General features: G+C 30.6%; 2 protein-coding genes and 1 pseudogene across 2 annotated transcripts; 1 reads left to right on the forward strand and 2 right to left on the reverse strand.

Moving 5' to 3' along the window:
* Positions 1 to 294: 294 nt before the first annotated feature.
* LOC140970066 (putative disease resistance RPP13-like protein 3) lies at positions 295 to 3944 on the reverse strand (annotated as a pseudogene).
* A 1487-nt stretch (positions 3945 to 5431) lies between these two features.
* On the reverse strand, positions 5432 to 9798 carry LOC140970046 (cyclin-SDS-like). The gene is made up of 7 exons (XM_073431602.1): positions 8711 to 9798; positions 8214 to 8378; positions 7458 to 7624; positions 6618 to 6746; positions 6175 to 6355; positions 6003 to 6047; positions 5432 to 5684 (listed from the first exon to the last, which is right to left on the reverse strand). The coding sequence occupies exons 1-7, from the start codon at positions 9761 to 9763 to the stop codon at positions 5655 to 5657; spliced, it is 1770 nt and encodes a 589-aa protein (XP_073287703.1). The 5' UTR covers positions 9764 to 9798; the 3' UTR covers positions 5432 to 5654.
* A 64-nt stretch (positions 9799 to 9862) lies between these two features.
* Positions 9863 to 16329, forward strand: LOC140970056 (vacuolar iron transporter 1-like). The gene is made up of 4 exons (XM_073431621.1): positions 9863 to 9931; positions 14884 to 14956; positions 15075 to 15189; positions 15856 to 16329. The coding sequence occupies exons 1-4, from the start codon at positions 9863 to 9865 to the stop codon at positions 16151 to 16153; spliced, it is 555 nt and encodes a 184-aa protein (XP_073287722.1). The 3' UTR covers positions 16154 to 16329.
* Positions 16330 to 16610: the final 281 nt, after the last annotated feature.

The raw sequence follows: 16610 nt of genomic DNA on the forward strand, positions 1-16610 counted from the left end.
CTGTGCCAAAACAAGACCGGCACATTCTAAGAAACTAGAGTTACTCCATTATCAACGATTGTCACTCCATTATCAACGAGAAAAATAGGAAGGGCATCTTCGAGGGGTGTCTAAGTTTGAGTAAGTGAAAACATGATCAATGTTCAATATTTCAATTTTTTCTCTACTAATGTGGTTTACTTAACTATATTGGTTTACCGACTACTGTATTAATATGAAGATTTATCCAGTGCGGATAGAAAGATAGTTGATGCAGATTTTGATGTCATAAAAATAAGTAGGAAGGGCAATGGCTACAAGTAACGAAAGACTATATATTACATACAACAAAATACAGTAAATTTTAAGCTTCATCGTATAATTGACATATAACACGTTTTCAGATTTTTCAATACTGTCTCCCAGGTAAGAAACCAAGGGCGATTTCAGTTTAGGGAATGATACCTATGTAAATAAAAGAGACATTATTTTCTAAGTGTTCACACTTAAAACGGAAAAGATTTTCGAAACAACGAGGATCTGCTTGCCCTTTATGCAACTACTGGTAGACTGAGTCTGTTATCTGACTCCAAATCCGGAGGATAAATAAGGAGCTTGAATTTAGAGTTCCCCAGTCCTTGCTCTTGTTGAATCAAAAGTTTTTGCTGCTGAATTTTCCTGGCAGAATCTGTGGCACTCGGCTTAAGCCAGTGTAGTTCCATGTTCTGTAGTGCAGATACCTCTGCTAGACCGAATGGAATTGCCTCAAGATTCAGGCAGTGAGTAAGAAAAAAAGACTGAAGCCTAGGGAAATGATGACCTACAGCATCCCACTGAACTAGATCAGTCCTTCCAAGTTGCAGGACCCTGAGCAGGCGAAAGCCACCATCGAGTGCCTCCCAGTGACGTCCCTTGAATGCATAGTCTTTCAACTTGAGAATCTCCAGGTTTGGAAGCACTCCCAAAGTTGACATATGCTCTCATTCGAGCAATGTGTCGAATAAAGTCAATTTCTTTAAATTTCGTGGAAATTTGTAAGATTGTGGGAGACCTGGAATTATACATTGGGAAGGATCCAAAGGGAATGTGTCATTTAACAGCTTCAGCGTTTCAAGGCTGTCTAATTTGGCAAGATTATCAAACATAGTTGACCCACCCTTTTTCTCCATTAGCACGACTAGCTTCCCACGTATCCCGAGTTTTCTCAAACTGGGAGTTCTTGCCAGAATGTTCTCGGTGCAGCTATCAGGTGAAATAGTGGAAATAGTAAGTATGTTTCGCCTCACAAAAGGGTCTTCATTATCCTTGCGTGTTTGGGCAGGAGGCCCTTGCAAGAAACTTATACTGCTGGTATAGAAATGCCTGAGTTGCAAAATTTTCCAAATGTCCGCTAGGATGTTGAGATCGCGAGAGATTGTTCCAATGATTATTGTTTGAAGATTCCAGAGATTCGAGATTGATGCAGGAAGAATCTTGAAGTTACCGAAAAGGGCAATGAACCGGAGGTGAACTAGCTGCTCTATCTCATTGGGGAAACGTGGAAAACTGAGGGATCTTAGATCCAACACCCGTACTAATCTAAATGCTTCGGGTATGAAAGTCGTATGCTGTCTAGGGACGTCCTTCTCATCCAAGCCAAAACTCAAGAAGGACCGGACATTTGGACCAGAGGGCCTGGAAGATATAAAATCCAATATGTTTGAATGGACACAAAGTCGTCGATGATAATTTGGGATTGAAGACCCGAAAGAATGATTTTGAGGGCCTTCGATAATCTGCAAAAACTTTTCTTGTGAGCCTTCTTTAATGCATAAATCATGTAGCATGTCATGTATTCGACAAGTCTTGATTCGACCATTAGTTCTCTTCTTAACCACCAAGACTAAATTTCTGTCTACAAGATCCTCCAAATACTCTTCAGCTATGTCCTCTAAGCATTCTTGTCCACTTTCTTGCACGAATCCCTCAGCGACCCATAATCTGAGCAATTTCCAGACCGGGATCTCAAAATCTTCAGGAAATACTCCAAAATAGATGAAACAAGCTTTCAAATGATCTGGCAAATGCTTGTAGCTTAATGCTAACACATCCATGCACTGCTTTGGATCTTTGGCAACATATAAACTGACATCATCAGCAACTCTCTTCCACCAGTCTCGTGTTTTTTCCTTCTTCAAAAGTAGACCTGAGACCACCACAATTGCAAGTGGAAGCCCAGAACATTTTCTAGTAATTTGTTTTCCAAGATCCACTAGCTCTGAGGGGCAGCTTGTTTTCGGAAAAGTCTTCCCGCGGAGTAGCTCCCAACTTTCACGCTCAGTTAGAAAACGCAAGTCGTGAGGGGGGTCACTAGAGTTGGCGTTCAAAGCGACGTCTCTGTTTCGAGTGGTCAACAGTATCCTACTCTTCAAATTTGTGTTTGGGAAAGCCATTCTGATATCATCCCAAGCCTCTATTGTCCAAACGTCATCGATGACAATGAGGTACCTATTGTACCTCAAATGTTTGCATAGCTCCTCGGAAAGCCACTCGTCAACATTTGATCTGTTACGAGTCCCAAAGACTCTAAAATTGAAAGAAACACCTCCCTTCTGCTGTATTCTTGAGATATATATGTCCATGCACGGAGATAGAAGTGAAATTCAGTACGACGATCAACGTAAACTTTTTTGGCCAGTGTTGTTTTACCAAGTCCCCCCATACCCACAATCGAAATTACTTCTAGAAAATCTGGCCCTCTAGTGAGACGATCGATTATGGCATTAGCCTCCTTATCGAAACCTACAACATTATGTTCCTCCACATTAGGTTGCCTTTTCTCTCGGGCACGTCTCCGAGAAGGCACTCCTACTGGCAGACTCACTATGCCAAACATTTTCTTGTCGTATATCTCCTTCACCTTTACCTTTATGGACTCAATTTCTCTGGCGTTTCTACTAAGAACGGAAGCATGATTGAATGGTTTTAAAATTTTCTTCCAAGGGCTTCTCGACTTTTGTGTTGCTGCATCTACTACAACCTTGTCGATTATGTCTTCTGCTTCATATGTCACATCGATGATTTGTCTGACTATTTCTCGAACGTACTCAGATTCATCACGCTTTTCTCTGGAGTCCTTAAGAAATGCCTTCATCAAATTGAGTTCTTTATGAAGAGATTCAACTTGTTCTTTCACATTAAAAATCAAATCCGCATGGTAAAGCAGAAGCTCCTTTAAATTAGTTAATAGAAAAATTCTACAACTGCATCAGCCATGTAACTTCACAACTGCAAAGAAAAGGCCATACTTAGGAATAATTACGGCAAGATAGAACCAATGCTCACAGTAATGCCTAAATTCCAATCAGTCTCCACAGGAATCCAAAGGCTATCGCTACACCGGCGTAGCATAGCATTTCCCGACAATATGATACAAGGTTCGGATCTTCAAAATATGTTTTAAAGAATCAAATTAAAACCAACCTCAGCACCATCAAAACCATTATTCAAATCGGATTTACATAAGTGAAGTTAAAATTTAAAGATTACAGCAAGAGAAATTATTAGAAAGAAAGTCAAAACGCTATGTAAAGCTACAAATTGTCAATATAGTCAGTCAGTCACCTAACCTGATCCTCTCAATATTTCACAGCAGAGTGCGGATGCTTCAGAAAATCAAGAAGCCCGTTATTTTATTAAAGCTAATCGACAAATATCAGGAGAGAAAAAAAAGAAGAAAGAAACTGAAAGAAAGTGGCAAAATTACATATAAAGCAAATAGGTTTTGATGCAGAATGAAAAGGGATGTCGTTGCTTGGAAAACAGTGGCAAAATCAACTTGGAAACGCAAGAAAAAGAGATCTTACACGATGAGAATGCGATGAATTAGAAATAAGTGCTCAACTTAGGATGTCAATGCTTGCAAAATGCAAAATGAATTCTTGAAAAATTCTTAGCAGGTAAGTTGGTGGAGAAATTGTGTGTTGACGGAAGACTTTGGCTCATCAAGTCAACGGATACATTTTTATGTTTTTCCATGTCATATATTTTAATGGGCCGAATCCATCAAAATTGAGTTGAGTTTGTCATATTTAAGTTGAATTTTGATTCAAATTTAAATCCACTTGAATTTGAGCTTGAGAAATTATTTTTCAATAATATGATTAGCCTTTTTCAAAGTTATAATTAGCCTATTTTTATGTTTCAAAAACATAGGCAGATCTAGAAGAGTATTATCCTATTATCAGCATGAATGATCGAGACGTGTACATATATACTCAAATCAAGTTTCTAGATTGTACTATTCTATCAGCCATGGGAAAAGCCACATATATGTACATATATATATACACAATACACATACATGTAAAACTCAAATAATTTTTTAAAAAGAAATTCTTAATAAGATATGTACTATTAGACGTATTGGTATTTTCTAATAAATTGTTCTTTAAATTAAAACACACAATTAAACAAGTTAGTTCAACAACGTGTTAAATATATATAATTTAAACAACTAAAAATCTATATATAAAATAGTAATTATAAATGCATTGGAGTCTTAAAAGTAAAAAATCATTCAAACATGTGAGAAATCATTGAAAAAATTATTTATTTAGTTATTTATTAATGATAAACTTTATAATTTGTAGAAAACGGGAAGAAATTGTTTAAAAGATGAAGAAAAAAACTGAGAAATACAAAGGAGAGATAATATGATTATATATTTTTAAATTTTAAATTTTTTTCTTCTATGCATTAAGAAATTACTATAAATTTGGTGGTAACTAGGGTGCAATGGAGTCGAGCTCGACTCGATTGAGTATTAATTTTCAAACTCGAGCTCGTGAAAACTCGAGCTCAACTCGATCTCGAGTTGATTAAAGATTCAAGCCCCTTGAACTCGACTCGAGTTGAATTATGACCGAACTGTTCACGAGATACTCACGTGTATCTTTTTCAAACTCGAGTTTTGTCAAACCAAGCTCGAGTCGAATTTTGACCGAACCGTTTACGTGCTGTAAAGCTACTCATGATTAACTTTACTCATTTGCACCCTATTGATAACTAAAATTTATTGGATGTTTCAATTACATATATTTCTGCGTTTGTTTTTCATTTGAATTTCCAAAAAACACAAATGAGGCATATCCGAACACATGCGAGTGTCATGTGCTAATTGCATACAATACAATATGGAGTATTTCTTGAAGTGCCCGTGCAATTTACCTTATTTTACGTTCTAGTATTAGTTGAGAGATGACAAGTGTCTATTCAAAGTTTTTGGGCATAGTTACATTTTCTACATATAGGGCAATTTCAAAATTCTGAAAAATATTGAACAGGATGAGGTTGACAGGACCGAACCCCAAACGAGGATTCTGAAGCCTAACTTTGAGGATGTTCAGGTGATACTGAGAACTATTTCTCTATACCTATATATGACTAAGATATTTAACAATTACCATATAAGATGTGTAAAACAAGTTTAGATTAATTGTAATCGTACAATATACTACTTTTCTTGGACCAGATGTTTATCACAGGATAATGTGAAAGAATGTACATCACTGTTTACAAAATCTTTAATCCTATGGACAAAATATGAACTATTATCAAAGAAGAAAAGAATAGTATTATATGCTAGAATTGCAGTATTTTTCTGTACGTTATAATCACCTTGGTTCATCTTTTTGTCATAGATACTTCACCAACCATTCCAGACTCTGTCAAGCACCACATACAATGTTAAGTTGGATTGCTATAATGCATGTAAGATCAAGTTCCTACCATTATTGCTAAAGAAAACTTCAATTATATTTTGTTTGGTTATCTTTCCAATCCCAAAGTATGTAAGAAAGTTCATCATGCCCAAGAGAGTCAAGTACCAAGAACAACAAACATGACATATATATTAAAATAAAAATAGTGAGGATAAGAATATGACTGACTATACTCTGCATACTTAACCAGACACTGGCAGGTATACTGAAACAAGAACTACTGTAAATCATTGTGGAAAGTTCAGGCAAGCTGATGAATACCTTGATGCATTCAGGTAGATCTTTGTCTTTCTGTCTAGCAAGAATCTGAAAAGAAGTGGTGAAAATTTATTAATAAATTCCTGCATCTACCTCTCGTACTAGTTTCAGAACAACCCCCAACTAATCTATTTGCGGCGGAAAACAGATGCAGTGTTTAGCGGTAAATGCTTACTGCTGTAATCAGGTTGCAGGATGCATCTTGATTAGCCGCAATAGAAGCAAGAACAACAAGCCCAGCTGCAACAGTTGAGGGCCAATAGCAAAGCTGCTGATGACCCAGCAGCGTGAGTACTGCAAGGTATTTGGCCGTCTTCTCCACTTTTTCATTAGACCTTGAAGCTTTGAGATAAAACCTGAACATATTCGTAAGGCACTTTGAATTATGGACTTGAAGAGGTGAAAACACATGAAAAAATTCTGCGGGCCCAAGAGTTGTATCGAGTAGGCGCGATGGTTTAAGAAGCAATTTAAGAGCTGGAGGCCAAACTAGAGTTTATAAAACAAATGCTAAATTAAATTGAAAATTTATTTGTGTAGGAGAATCGTCTCTGCTGGCCCACTTGCAGGGTCCTTTCCCTACAAAATATATGAGCTTTCAAATTTTAAAAGTCATACCATAAGAAGTTGTACAAGGTAGGCAGGTAGCACTCGAAATTAAGGACTTCCTGCACCATCCATTCCATGGCCACTACTTCATACCGAGTATAAGTGTTGCTTCCTACGTCGAATGTCTTTCTCCTTATACTGTATCAAAAATAGAAATTGGATCTCAAATAAAAAATGAAGATTTGGAATAATGCTATCTTCAGAGGCTACATGCCTACAAATACAATGACTAGTTGCCAAATGTGAGATAAAGCTCAATAAAGGTTTGGAAGATAAAAGATGGGGCCTCTCTCTTTCATTATACCCTCATAGAAATCTAGTAAAAAGCATGCGGAACAAATAATTTGTCCCGATTTTTCTTTTAACAAAAGAACGTCAATGGCAGAAACGAAAGGAAGAAAAATATTGGCAGAGAAGAGTTCAGTGGCATATGTCAATATTAACTTAAAACAAAATAACATATATTTTATTATTTCGTCTATGACAAGCAGAGAAGACCATTTGACAATTTTCATCTCTGACGAAAAGAAATAAAGAAGAAAAATAGCCCACAAAACATTTCAGTAAAATAGACATATTATTGTTTTGATTTCCTTGTCAGTAAAAAGTTGTCCTAGTTTATTTTTATTTAGCAAAATCACATGTTTTAAAACTCATATTAAAGACTTCATATCATTTATTTTTACGAATTCAATTAAGAAATTTGATCTTAATAATTAAGCAATAGTCTATGTAGAAACGATTTGAAATCAAACCAATTATATTATTGATTGATCTGATACGCTCATTTCTACCACGGCTTTCACTCGATCAATCATCAATAGTGTATGTAAATCAAAGATGACTTACCAGTTGTTGGGCTGGTTTTCTTCAATCCTGGTGGCTAGAGTGAGGCAGGCGATGCCAGTAATCTGAAGATTCCTTATATTCTTGAAGTATCCTTTGCTCAGAAATCTGTCAAGAAGGCTAACTCCTAAAAACATTGTTTCCTTCTGAAGTTCCTTATTAGTAGCTTGCTGCATGATCAAATCATTGAAATTTAAAGAATCACTAGGAAGAGCGTGATCGCATCTATATATGAACCAAGGAAACAACTTCTAGGCTTGCTATACTCACAAGATCTGTTAGAATCCAGAAAGATAATAAGTTAGATACAGCATTTTCAACAACAAAACGTACGTGCATTTTTGGAAATAAAACAAAATTATTGGAAACTTAAAAAAACTACCTCCAACCGATAGAAAAGCTGAGAAAACGGAAAGTACTAAAACATAGAGCAGTTTTTATTTCTCAACACAAAACACAGAACATTTACACGACCTCTTAAAAAGGAGAGAATTTCCACAAACTCCAACGAGGCTTTAAATCATCTTAGAATTGCACCATTATAATGGGGTATGCACGTATTAGTGGCAGTGCAGCTTTCAATTGTAATTTTGCATGTGCCACGTGGCACATTGCCATGGTCAACAGATGTGCAGAGAATCTCGAAACCGCATGTAAAACAAAGTATTGTCTTTTCATTACCTGTTCTTGGTGTACAAATTCTTTTAGGAAAAACATATCAATAATTTTTCAAGAACAAAGAATCATATAGTGACTGACCTCCACAATCCAGTGAACCATTTCTTGGCGCTGGTGAATGACAAGATTGCCATAGTCAGTAGTCGAACAGTATTCCTCTGCATAATCACACAAATACACTTCCCTCCTCTCTCTTTTTCTCATGATCTTATAGCTCTCTTCATCTTCTTCATCTAGTCCCAATAACTAATCAAACGAAACAAAGAGCATAATAATTCAATCATTTATGAGAATTATAATTATGATAAGCATCAAGCGTTAAAACATTAAATAAAAAAATAAGATATTTTTAATTTATTTTGAATTGATTTTCCATCTATGTTAGTTATTGAGGCTAATAATACATATATATGCAATAAACATGGCATAATAACAAATCAAGGTCAGTATCCCATTCGAACGAGAAAAAAAATGAAATAATGATATTATGGAAAAATACAAAAGCGTCGCAGGATGGTAATTACTGAAACAAAAACACAACCAGCAGAACAAAAACTACATAATTTTTAAAAACTCACATTGATGTCATTAGAACTATCGTCTTCACAGTCATAATAAGCCGAACCTGGCGCAGAAGTCGATTCACAGAACTGTTTCTTAAACTGAGCAAGCAATAGAAAAGTAGGAGAACAAGTTTCATCTCCCATCGACTTTTCAGAAAATTGACTTCCGGAAGCATAACTCCATAATGAAGACGTATAATCCGAACTTTCTGTTTCCAAATCGGAAACTACCTGATAATTCTCCGAGGTCGAGTTTTGCTCCCCGTTTTCCATATATCCTAAAATACCGCAATTTGAGAACTGCTCTGAACAAACTAAATCAAATTCTGCTGACGCGAGTTCTGGAATTCTATTCATGCCACCAAATCGCAGCTCTTCAAGCTCTCTTTTTTCACTGATATCAATTTTTGTCCCGACGGAGTTTGAGATAAGTGCCACGCCGTCGTTCAAAATCAAATTATTAGTGATTTGAACATTGACAGCTTCAGAATTCATATGTTCCAGCGACAATTCACAAGGAATGTCCAATAGGACCTCATTTCGAGGAATTCCAATATAACGTTCATATTCCGCCATTTTTCCAACCTCATTTCCGGATTTGTTCTCCAATAATGTACTCCGAGAAACGCTAGAAACTTCCGATTTGCTGATCTCTTCCCCTCCTGCTTCTTCGACCACATTTTCACTCTTCAACTTCAATTTAGTCTTCAAATCTCTGTTATCTGAATCTCCAATCACTACAGTTCCAGAACAAGATTCAACGCATGAATTCTCTGATATATTTTCCGATAACTCAACTTTAACGGAATCTCTGCTCTTCTTCCTATAATACCTTGAGGTAATAGCTCTCCTAAAATCATTGACAGAGGATAAACTAGATTCTCCAGAGACTTCACTAGGTTGTGTGAAAAGTGAAGCTGCATAGCTCGTAGAATCGGATAATCGAGTGATCGGTGAAAAATGGTGTCGGCGGCGGCGAGTTAACCGTGACCGGAGCTGCTTCTTTGTGAAGTAGAGCTGTGATGCTGCTACAGATCCTTTGGCAGCACGTGATGCTTGATGCTTCATTGGGATCACGAAACAACGGCTTCTCAAATTTCGAGTTTCAAGTTTTTTGTATGTGCGAGTGACGGTTAAGAAACGTTGGTGGTCTGGTATTTATATGAAATGGTTCATGGTAGGGCCCACGTCGGTTCCGGTTCTGTTATTGGCGTGAAATTTGTGTTGAAATTGTTTGTAAAATAAATATTTATCGGCATCGTTATTTATGGGCATGTACATATATATTTAATTATTAAAATTACTCTCAATTTTTTAAAATAATTTATAAACAAAAATGAATGAAAATTAAGGTTATTTAACGGATAAGTAATACTTTCAGGGTTTGTTTGGTGTGTAGGATAGGATAACTAAATGATTAATAATTAGAGTGATTAAAAAATGAGAGATGATGATAAATAATATAGTGAGATAAAATATATGATATTTGGTATGATTTTAAAATTATGGATTAATTTTGTGTATTATCTTGAAATGACCAAAATATCCTCAGTATATATATATATAATCACCTTACCTAAATATAATAAACATAAACAAAAAATAAATAAATAATAGAAAATAAAATAATAATAATAATAATAAATAAATAATTTTGAAAAATATTTGATTAATTCTTATTATTTTTAATATTATTTTATTACATATTCATTAAATATCATTCATTATTATCTTTTTTTCATGTTAATATTTATTATATAATTATTTCTTATTACTTATAATGATTTTGTTGATTTTACGTTGATTATTTCTTATTATTTTGTTACTAATTTATTTTTATTTTACTAATTATTGTTCTTTCGACTCGTTATTATTTATCAAAAAATTATTTATTAATAATTTTTTTATTATACAGATCCCGATATTAATAATAAAAATTCATTTTCTTTTTTTTCTAAAATTATTTTTTTATACAATAATTATTCTCGTTATAACTAATGACATATTATTTTAATCAATAATTTAATTATAGTTTCATCATTAATTATAATTATAATTAATCAGTAATTTTATTATTCAATAATTTCTTATTAATTTAATTAATTTTTTTATCATTATTTAATTTTTTTATTATTGATATTAATTTGTATCTTCTCGTTTATTATTATTATTATTTTACATCTTATTATTTATTTATTTATTATTATTATTGTTAATTTGAGTTATATAATTTGAAAAATAATTAAAAATTAAATAATGAGTAGTAAATCCATAAGCTGGGATTAAGACGATTTGTAAGATTGTACAATTATATTTTATAGCATAAACTTTTATATTTTAATATTTATCTCGAATTCTTATCCTAAATATTATTAAATCATTTGTATAAATTTAGTTCATACTTGTTATTAAAGGGTAAAACAAGAATTATATATTATTGTCCTTGGGTTGTATAAAGAATCACTTGGACAAGAAGTGATAGTTAATCTCCCATGTAATATGTATAGTGCGGGCCATACACGGGCCATGTGATAGCCCACAAGATAATTGAGAGTACCAATACTTATACCAAACATGTGATGAGGAGTGATTACTCATCAATCACTCTTATATCACTCACACCAAACATACTCTCACGGTTTGTTTGGTGTGTAGGATAGGATAACTAAATGATTAATAATTAGAGTGATTAAAAAATGAGAGATGACGATAAATAATATAGTGAGATAAAATATATGATATTTGGTATGATTTTAAAATTATGGATTAATTTTGTGTATTATCTTGAAATGACCAAAATATCCTCAATATATATATATATAATCACCTTACCTAAATATAATAAACATAAACAAAAAATAAATAAATAATAGAAAATAAAATAATAATAATAATAATAAATAAATAATTTTGAAAAATATTTGATTAATTCTTATTATTTTTAATATTATTTTATTACATATTCATTAAATATCATTCATTATTATCTTTTTTTCATGTTAATATTTATTATATAATTATTTCTTATTACTTATAATGATTTTGTTGATTTTACGTTGATTATTTCTTATTATTTTGTTACTAATTTATTTTTATTTTACTAATTATTGTTCTTTCGACTCGTTATTATTTATCAAAAAATTATTTATTAATAATTTTTTTATTATACAAATCCCGATATTAATAATAAAAATTCATTTTCTTTTTTTTTTCTAAAATTATTTTTTTATACAATAATTATTCTCGTTATAAGTAATGACATATTATTTTAATCAATAATTTAATTATAGTTTCATCATTAATTATAATTATAATTAATCAGTAATTTTATTATTCAATAATTTCTTATTAATTTAATTAATTTTTTTATCATTATTTAATTTTTTTATTATTGATATTAATTTGTATCTTCTCGTTTATTATTATTATTATTTTACATCTTATTATTTATTTATTTATTATTATTATTGTTAATTTGAGTTATATAATTTGAAAAATAATTAAAAATTAAATAATGAGTAGTAAATCCATAAGCTGGGATTAAGACGATTTGTAAGATTGTACAATTATATTTTATAGCATAAACTTTTATATTTTAATATTTATCTCGAATTCTTATCCTAAATATTATTAAATCATTTGTATAAATTTAGTTCATACTTGTTATTAAAGGGTAAAACAAGAATTATATATTATTGTCCTTGGGTTGTATAAAGAATCACTTGGACAAGAAGTGATAGTTAATCTCCCATGTAATATGTATAGTGCGGGCCATACACGGGCCATGTGATAGCCCACAAGATAATTGAGAGTACCAATACTTATACCAAACATGTGATGAGGAGTGATTACTCATCAATCACTCTTATATCACTCACACCAAACATACTCTCACGGTTTGTTTGGTGTGTAGGATAGGATAACTAAATGATTAATAATTAGAGTGATTAAAAAATGAGAGATGACGATAAATAATATAGTGAGATAAAATATATGATATTTGGTATGATTTTAAAATTATGGATTAATTTTGTGTATTATCTTGAAATGACCAAAATATCCTCAATATATATATATATAATCACCTTACCTAAATATAATAAACATAAACAAAAAATAAATAAATAATAGAAAATAAAATAATAATAATAATAATAAATAAATAATTTTGAAAAATATTTGATTAATTCTTATTATTTTTAATATTATTTTATTACATATTCATTAAATATCATTCATTATTATCTTTTTTTCATGTTAATATTTATTATATAATTATTTCTTATTACTTATAATGATTTTGTTGATTTTACGTTGATTATTTCTTATTATTTTGTTACTAATTTATTTTTATTTTACTAATTATTGTTCTTTCGACTCGTTATTATTTATCAAAAAATTATTTATTAATAATTTTTTTATTATACAAATCCCGATATTAATAATAAAAATTCATTTTCTTTTTTTTTTCTAAAATTATTTTTTTATACAATAATTATTCTCGTTATAAGTAATGACATATTATTTTAATCAATAATTTAATTATAGTTTCATCATTAATTATAATTATAATTAATCAGTAATTTTATTATTCAATAATTTCTTATTAATTTAATTAATTTTTTTATCATTATTTAATTTTTTTATTATTGATATTAATTTGTATCTTCTCGTTTATTATTATTATTATTTTACATCTTATTATTTATTTATTTATTATTATTATTGTTAATTTGAGTTATATAATTTGAAAAATAATTAAAAATTAAATAATGAGTAGTAAATCCATAAGCTGGGATTAAGACGATTTGTAAGATTGTACAATTATATTTTATAGCATAAACTTTTATATTTTAATATTTATCTCGAATTCTTATCCTAAATATTATTAAATCATTTGTATAAATTTAGTTCATACTTGTTATTAAAGGGTAAAACAAGAATTATATATTATTGTCCTTGGGTTGTATAAAGAATCACTTGGACAAGAAGTGATAGTTAATCTCCCATGTAATATGTATAGTGCGGGCCATACACGGGCCATGTGATAGCCCACAAGATAATTGAGAGTACCAATACTTATACCAAACATGTGATGAGGAGTGATTACTCATCAATCACTCTTATATCACTCACACCAAACATACTCTCACGGTTTGTTTGGTGTGTAGGATAGGATAACTAAATGATTAATAATTAGAGTGATTAAAAAATGAGAGATGACGATAAATAATATAGTGAGATAAAATATATGATATTTGGTATGATTTTAAAATTATGGATTAATTTTGTGTATTATCTTGAAATGACCAAAATATCCTCAATATATATATATATAATCACCTTACCTAAATATAATAAACATAAACAAAAAATAAATAAATAATAGAAAATAAAATAATAATAATAATAATAAATAAATAATTTTGAAAAATATTTGATTAATTCTTATTATTTTTAATATTATTTTATTACATATTCATTAAATATCATTCATTATTATCTTTTTTTCATGTTAATATTTATTATATAATTATTTCTTATTACTTATAATGATTTTGTTGATTTTACGTTGATTATTTCTTATTATTTTGTTACTAATTTATTTTTATTTTACTAATTATTGTTCTTTCGACTCGTTATTATTTATCAAAAAATTATTTATTAATAATTTTTTTATTATACAAATCCCGATATTAATAATAAAAATTCATTTTCTTTTTTTTTTCTAAAATTATTTTTTTATACAATAATTATTCTCGTTATAAGTAATGACATATTATTTTAATCAATAATTTAATTATAGTTTCATCATTAATTATAATTATAATTAATCAGTAATTTTATTATTCAATAATTTCTTATTAATTTAATTAATTTTTTTATCATTATTTAATTTTTTTATTATTGATATTAATTTGTATCTTCTCGTTTATTATTATTATTATTTTACATCTTATTATTTATTTATTTATTATTATTATTGTTAATTTGAGTTATATAATTTGAAAAATAATTAAAAATTAAATAATGAGTAGTAAATCCATAAGCTGGGATTAAGACGATTTGTAAGATTGTACAATTATATTTTATAGCATAAACTTTTATATTTTAATATTTATCTCGAATTCTTATCCTAAATATTATTAAATCATTTGTATAAATTTAGTTCATACTTGTTATTAAAGGGTAAAACAAGAATTATATATTATTGTCCTTGGGTTGTATANAAAGAGGAGATTGTTGCTGTACCTGATGCAGGTTTTTACAGTTGTTTTCCTAAATATACACTGTCTCTCTCTTTGAAGGCCAAATCTCTTTTTACTAGGAGGGCATTAAAATTGAATATGTCAATTAACTTTAAAAAAAAACATTGCAGAAGCTGCTGAGGTTGCAGAAATACTATCAGAGTATGGGATTCATCCTAATGAATACACACCAGTAGTGATCGCTCTCAGGAAGAACCCACAGGCTTGGCTTGATTTTATGATGAAGATAGATTTTGTTTTTCCTGATCAGATTGGGCCACATATTCTTGACTTTAATTTCTTTTATTGGAAATATTTTCTAGGATAATGGAAGATGAAGTGATTTAAGATATCATCTTGATTGTTCGTGACATAAACTTTAAATGTTGATTTTTAAACTACAAATTTCATTAATTATCACCACAAGTTCCAATGTGATAAGAAGTACACCTTAGTATACTTCCAGGTGTATTTTGTTTTTAGTAAAAGACAAACATTTCTAAGTTACACCAGCTAGATCTTGAATATCGATTAATGTGCATGCTGCTTTTGTAAGCACCTGGAGAATCCTTTCGATTTAGAGTATGGATATATATTTTAAAAATTAAAATAATCTGAGTGGCTAGCTATGTAAATCGCTTTATTTTGATAGTTTTAAGAATATAAAATTTTGAGAATATTTACTAAAAATTAAAATTATATGTCAAGTACTCAAATGGACCGTTTTCCCCTCCTACGAATCACGAAATCTTAAAATCTCAAGTTAAAACTTTTCAAGAAACACGAGATATTCAGAGAATCATCTATTTGTTTTCTTACATTTCTTTCCCCAATGATTCTACTTTCGTTTAGTTAATCCTAGAGTAACTTAAATTTGAAACATCAGCCTTCAAGAACAAAATGCTAACACAGATTTGAACTGGGATTGGAGAAGCCAGACCCAAAGAGAGCCATCCACAGTGCACTAACAATCGCCATTGCTTACATAGTCGGAGGAATAGTGCCACTCATCCCTTACATGTTCATCCCAACGGCACGGAGAGCTGTGTTAGCTTCTGTAGCTTTAACTCTAATCGCTTTGGTTATATTTGGGTATGCAAAAGGCCATTTTACTGGTAACAAACCCATTGGCAGTGCTCTTCAAACTGCATTAATCGGGGCTATTGCATCTGCTGCTGCTTTTGGTATGGCTAAAGCTGTGCAAGGATGACATTATTTTCCATGGGTGCTGAGCTGCTTGTATTTTAATTGGTTTGTTCGAATTTTGGTGATGTTGAGGGATTCATGCGCATTGTGAGTTTCTTGTTGTCTTACAGTTTTTCATTGAACTAACCTCCTCGATTATTTAGTTACTGTCTATCATTGCAGTAAACTCTATTTCTATATAGGCCGAGAACTCTTCTTTCATCTTATTTCTAATAGAGGTTTTAAAAAGTTTCATTGATGAGAAATGCAGTAGAAACAGGGAATGTTAAAACAAGACGAATCAATCTGTCAATTGAGTGGTAATTATGTGTCTTTTCGGTCTCTGCTAATCGTCGATATAATTCAGAAATAGTAGAAATATTCTGAAACTTTTCGTGATGAATTATGTTAAAATTATAATGCTCTAACCGACTTCTCAAATAATATAGTTCTTTTCAACTGAAATCACTATGATAGAATTT

This window comes from Primulina huaijiensis, unplaced genomic scaffold, assembly GCF_012295235.1.
Source record: "Primulina huaijiensis isolate GDHJ02 unplaced genomic scaffold, ASM1229523v2 scaffold43333, whole genome shotgun sequence".
In the NCBI taxonomy this organism is placed as follows: domain Eukaryota; kingdom Viridiplantae; phylum Streptophyta; class Magnoliopsida; order Lamiales; family Gesneriaceae; genus Primulina; species Primulina huaijiensis.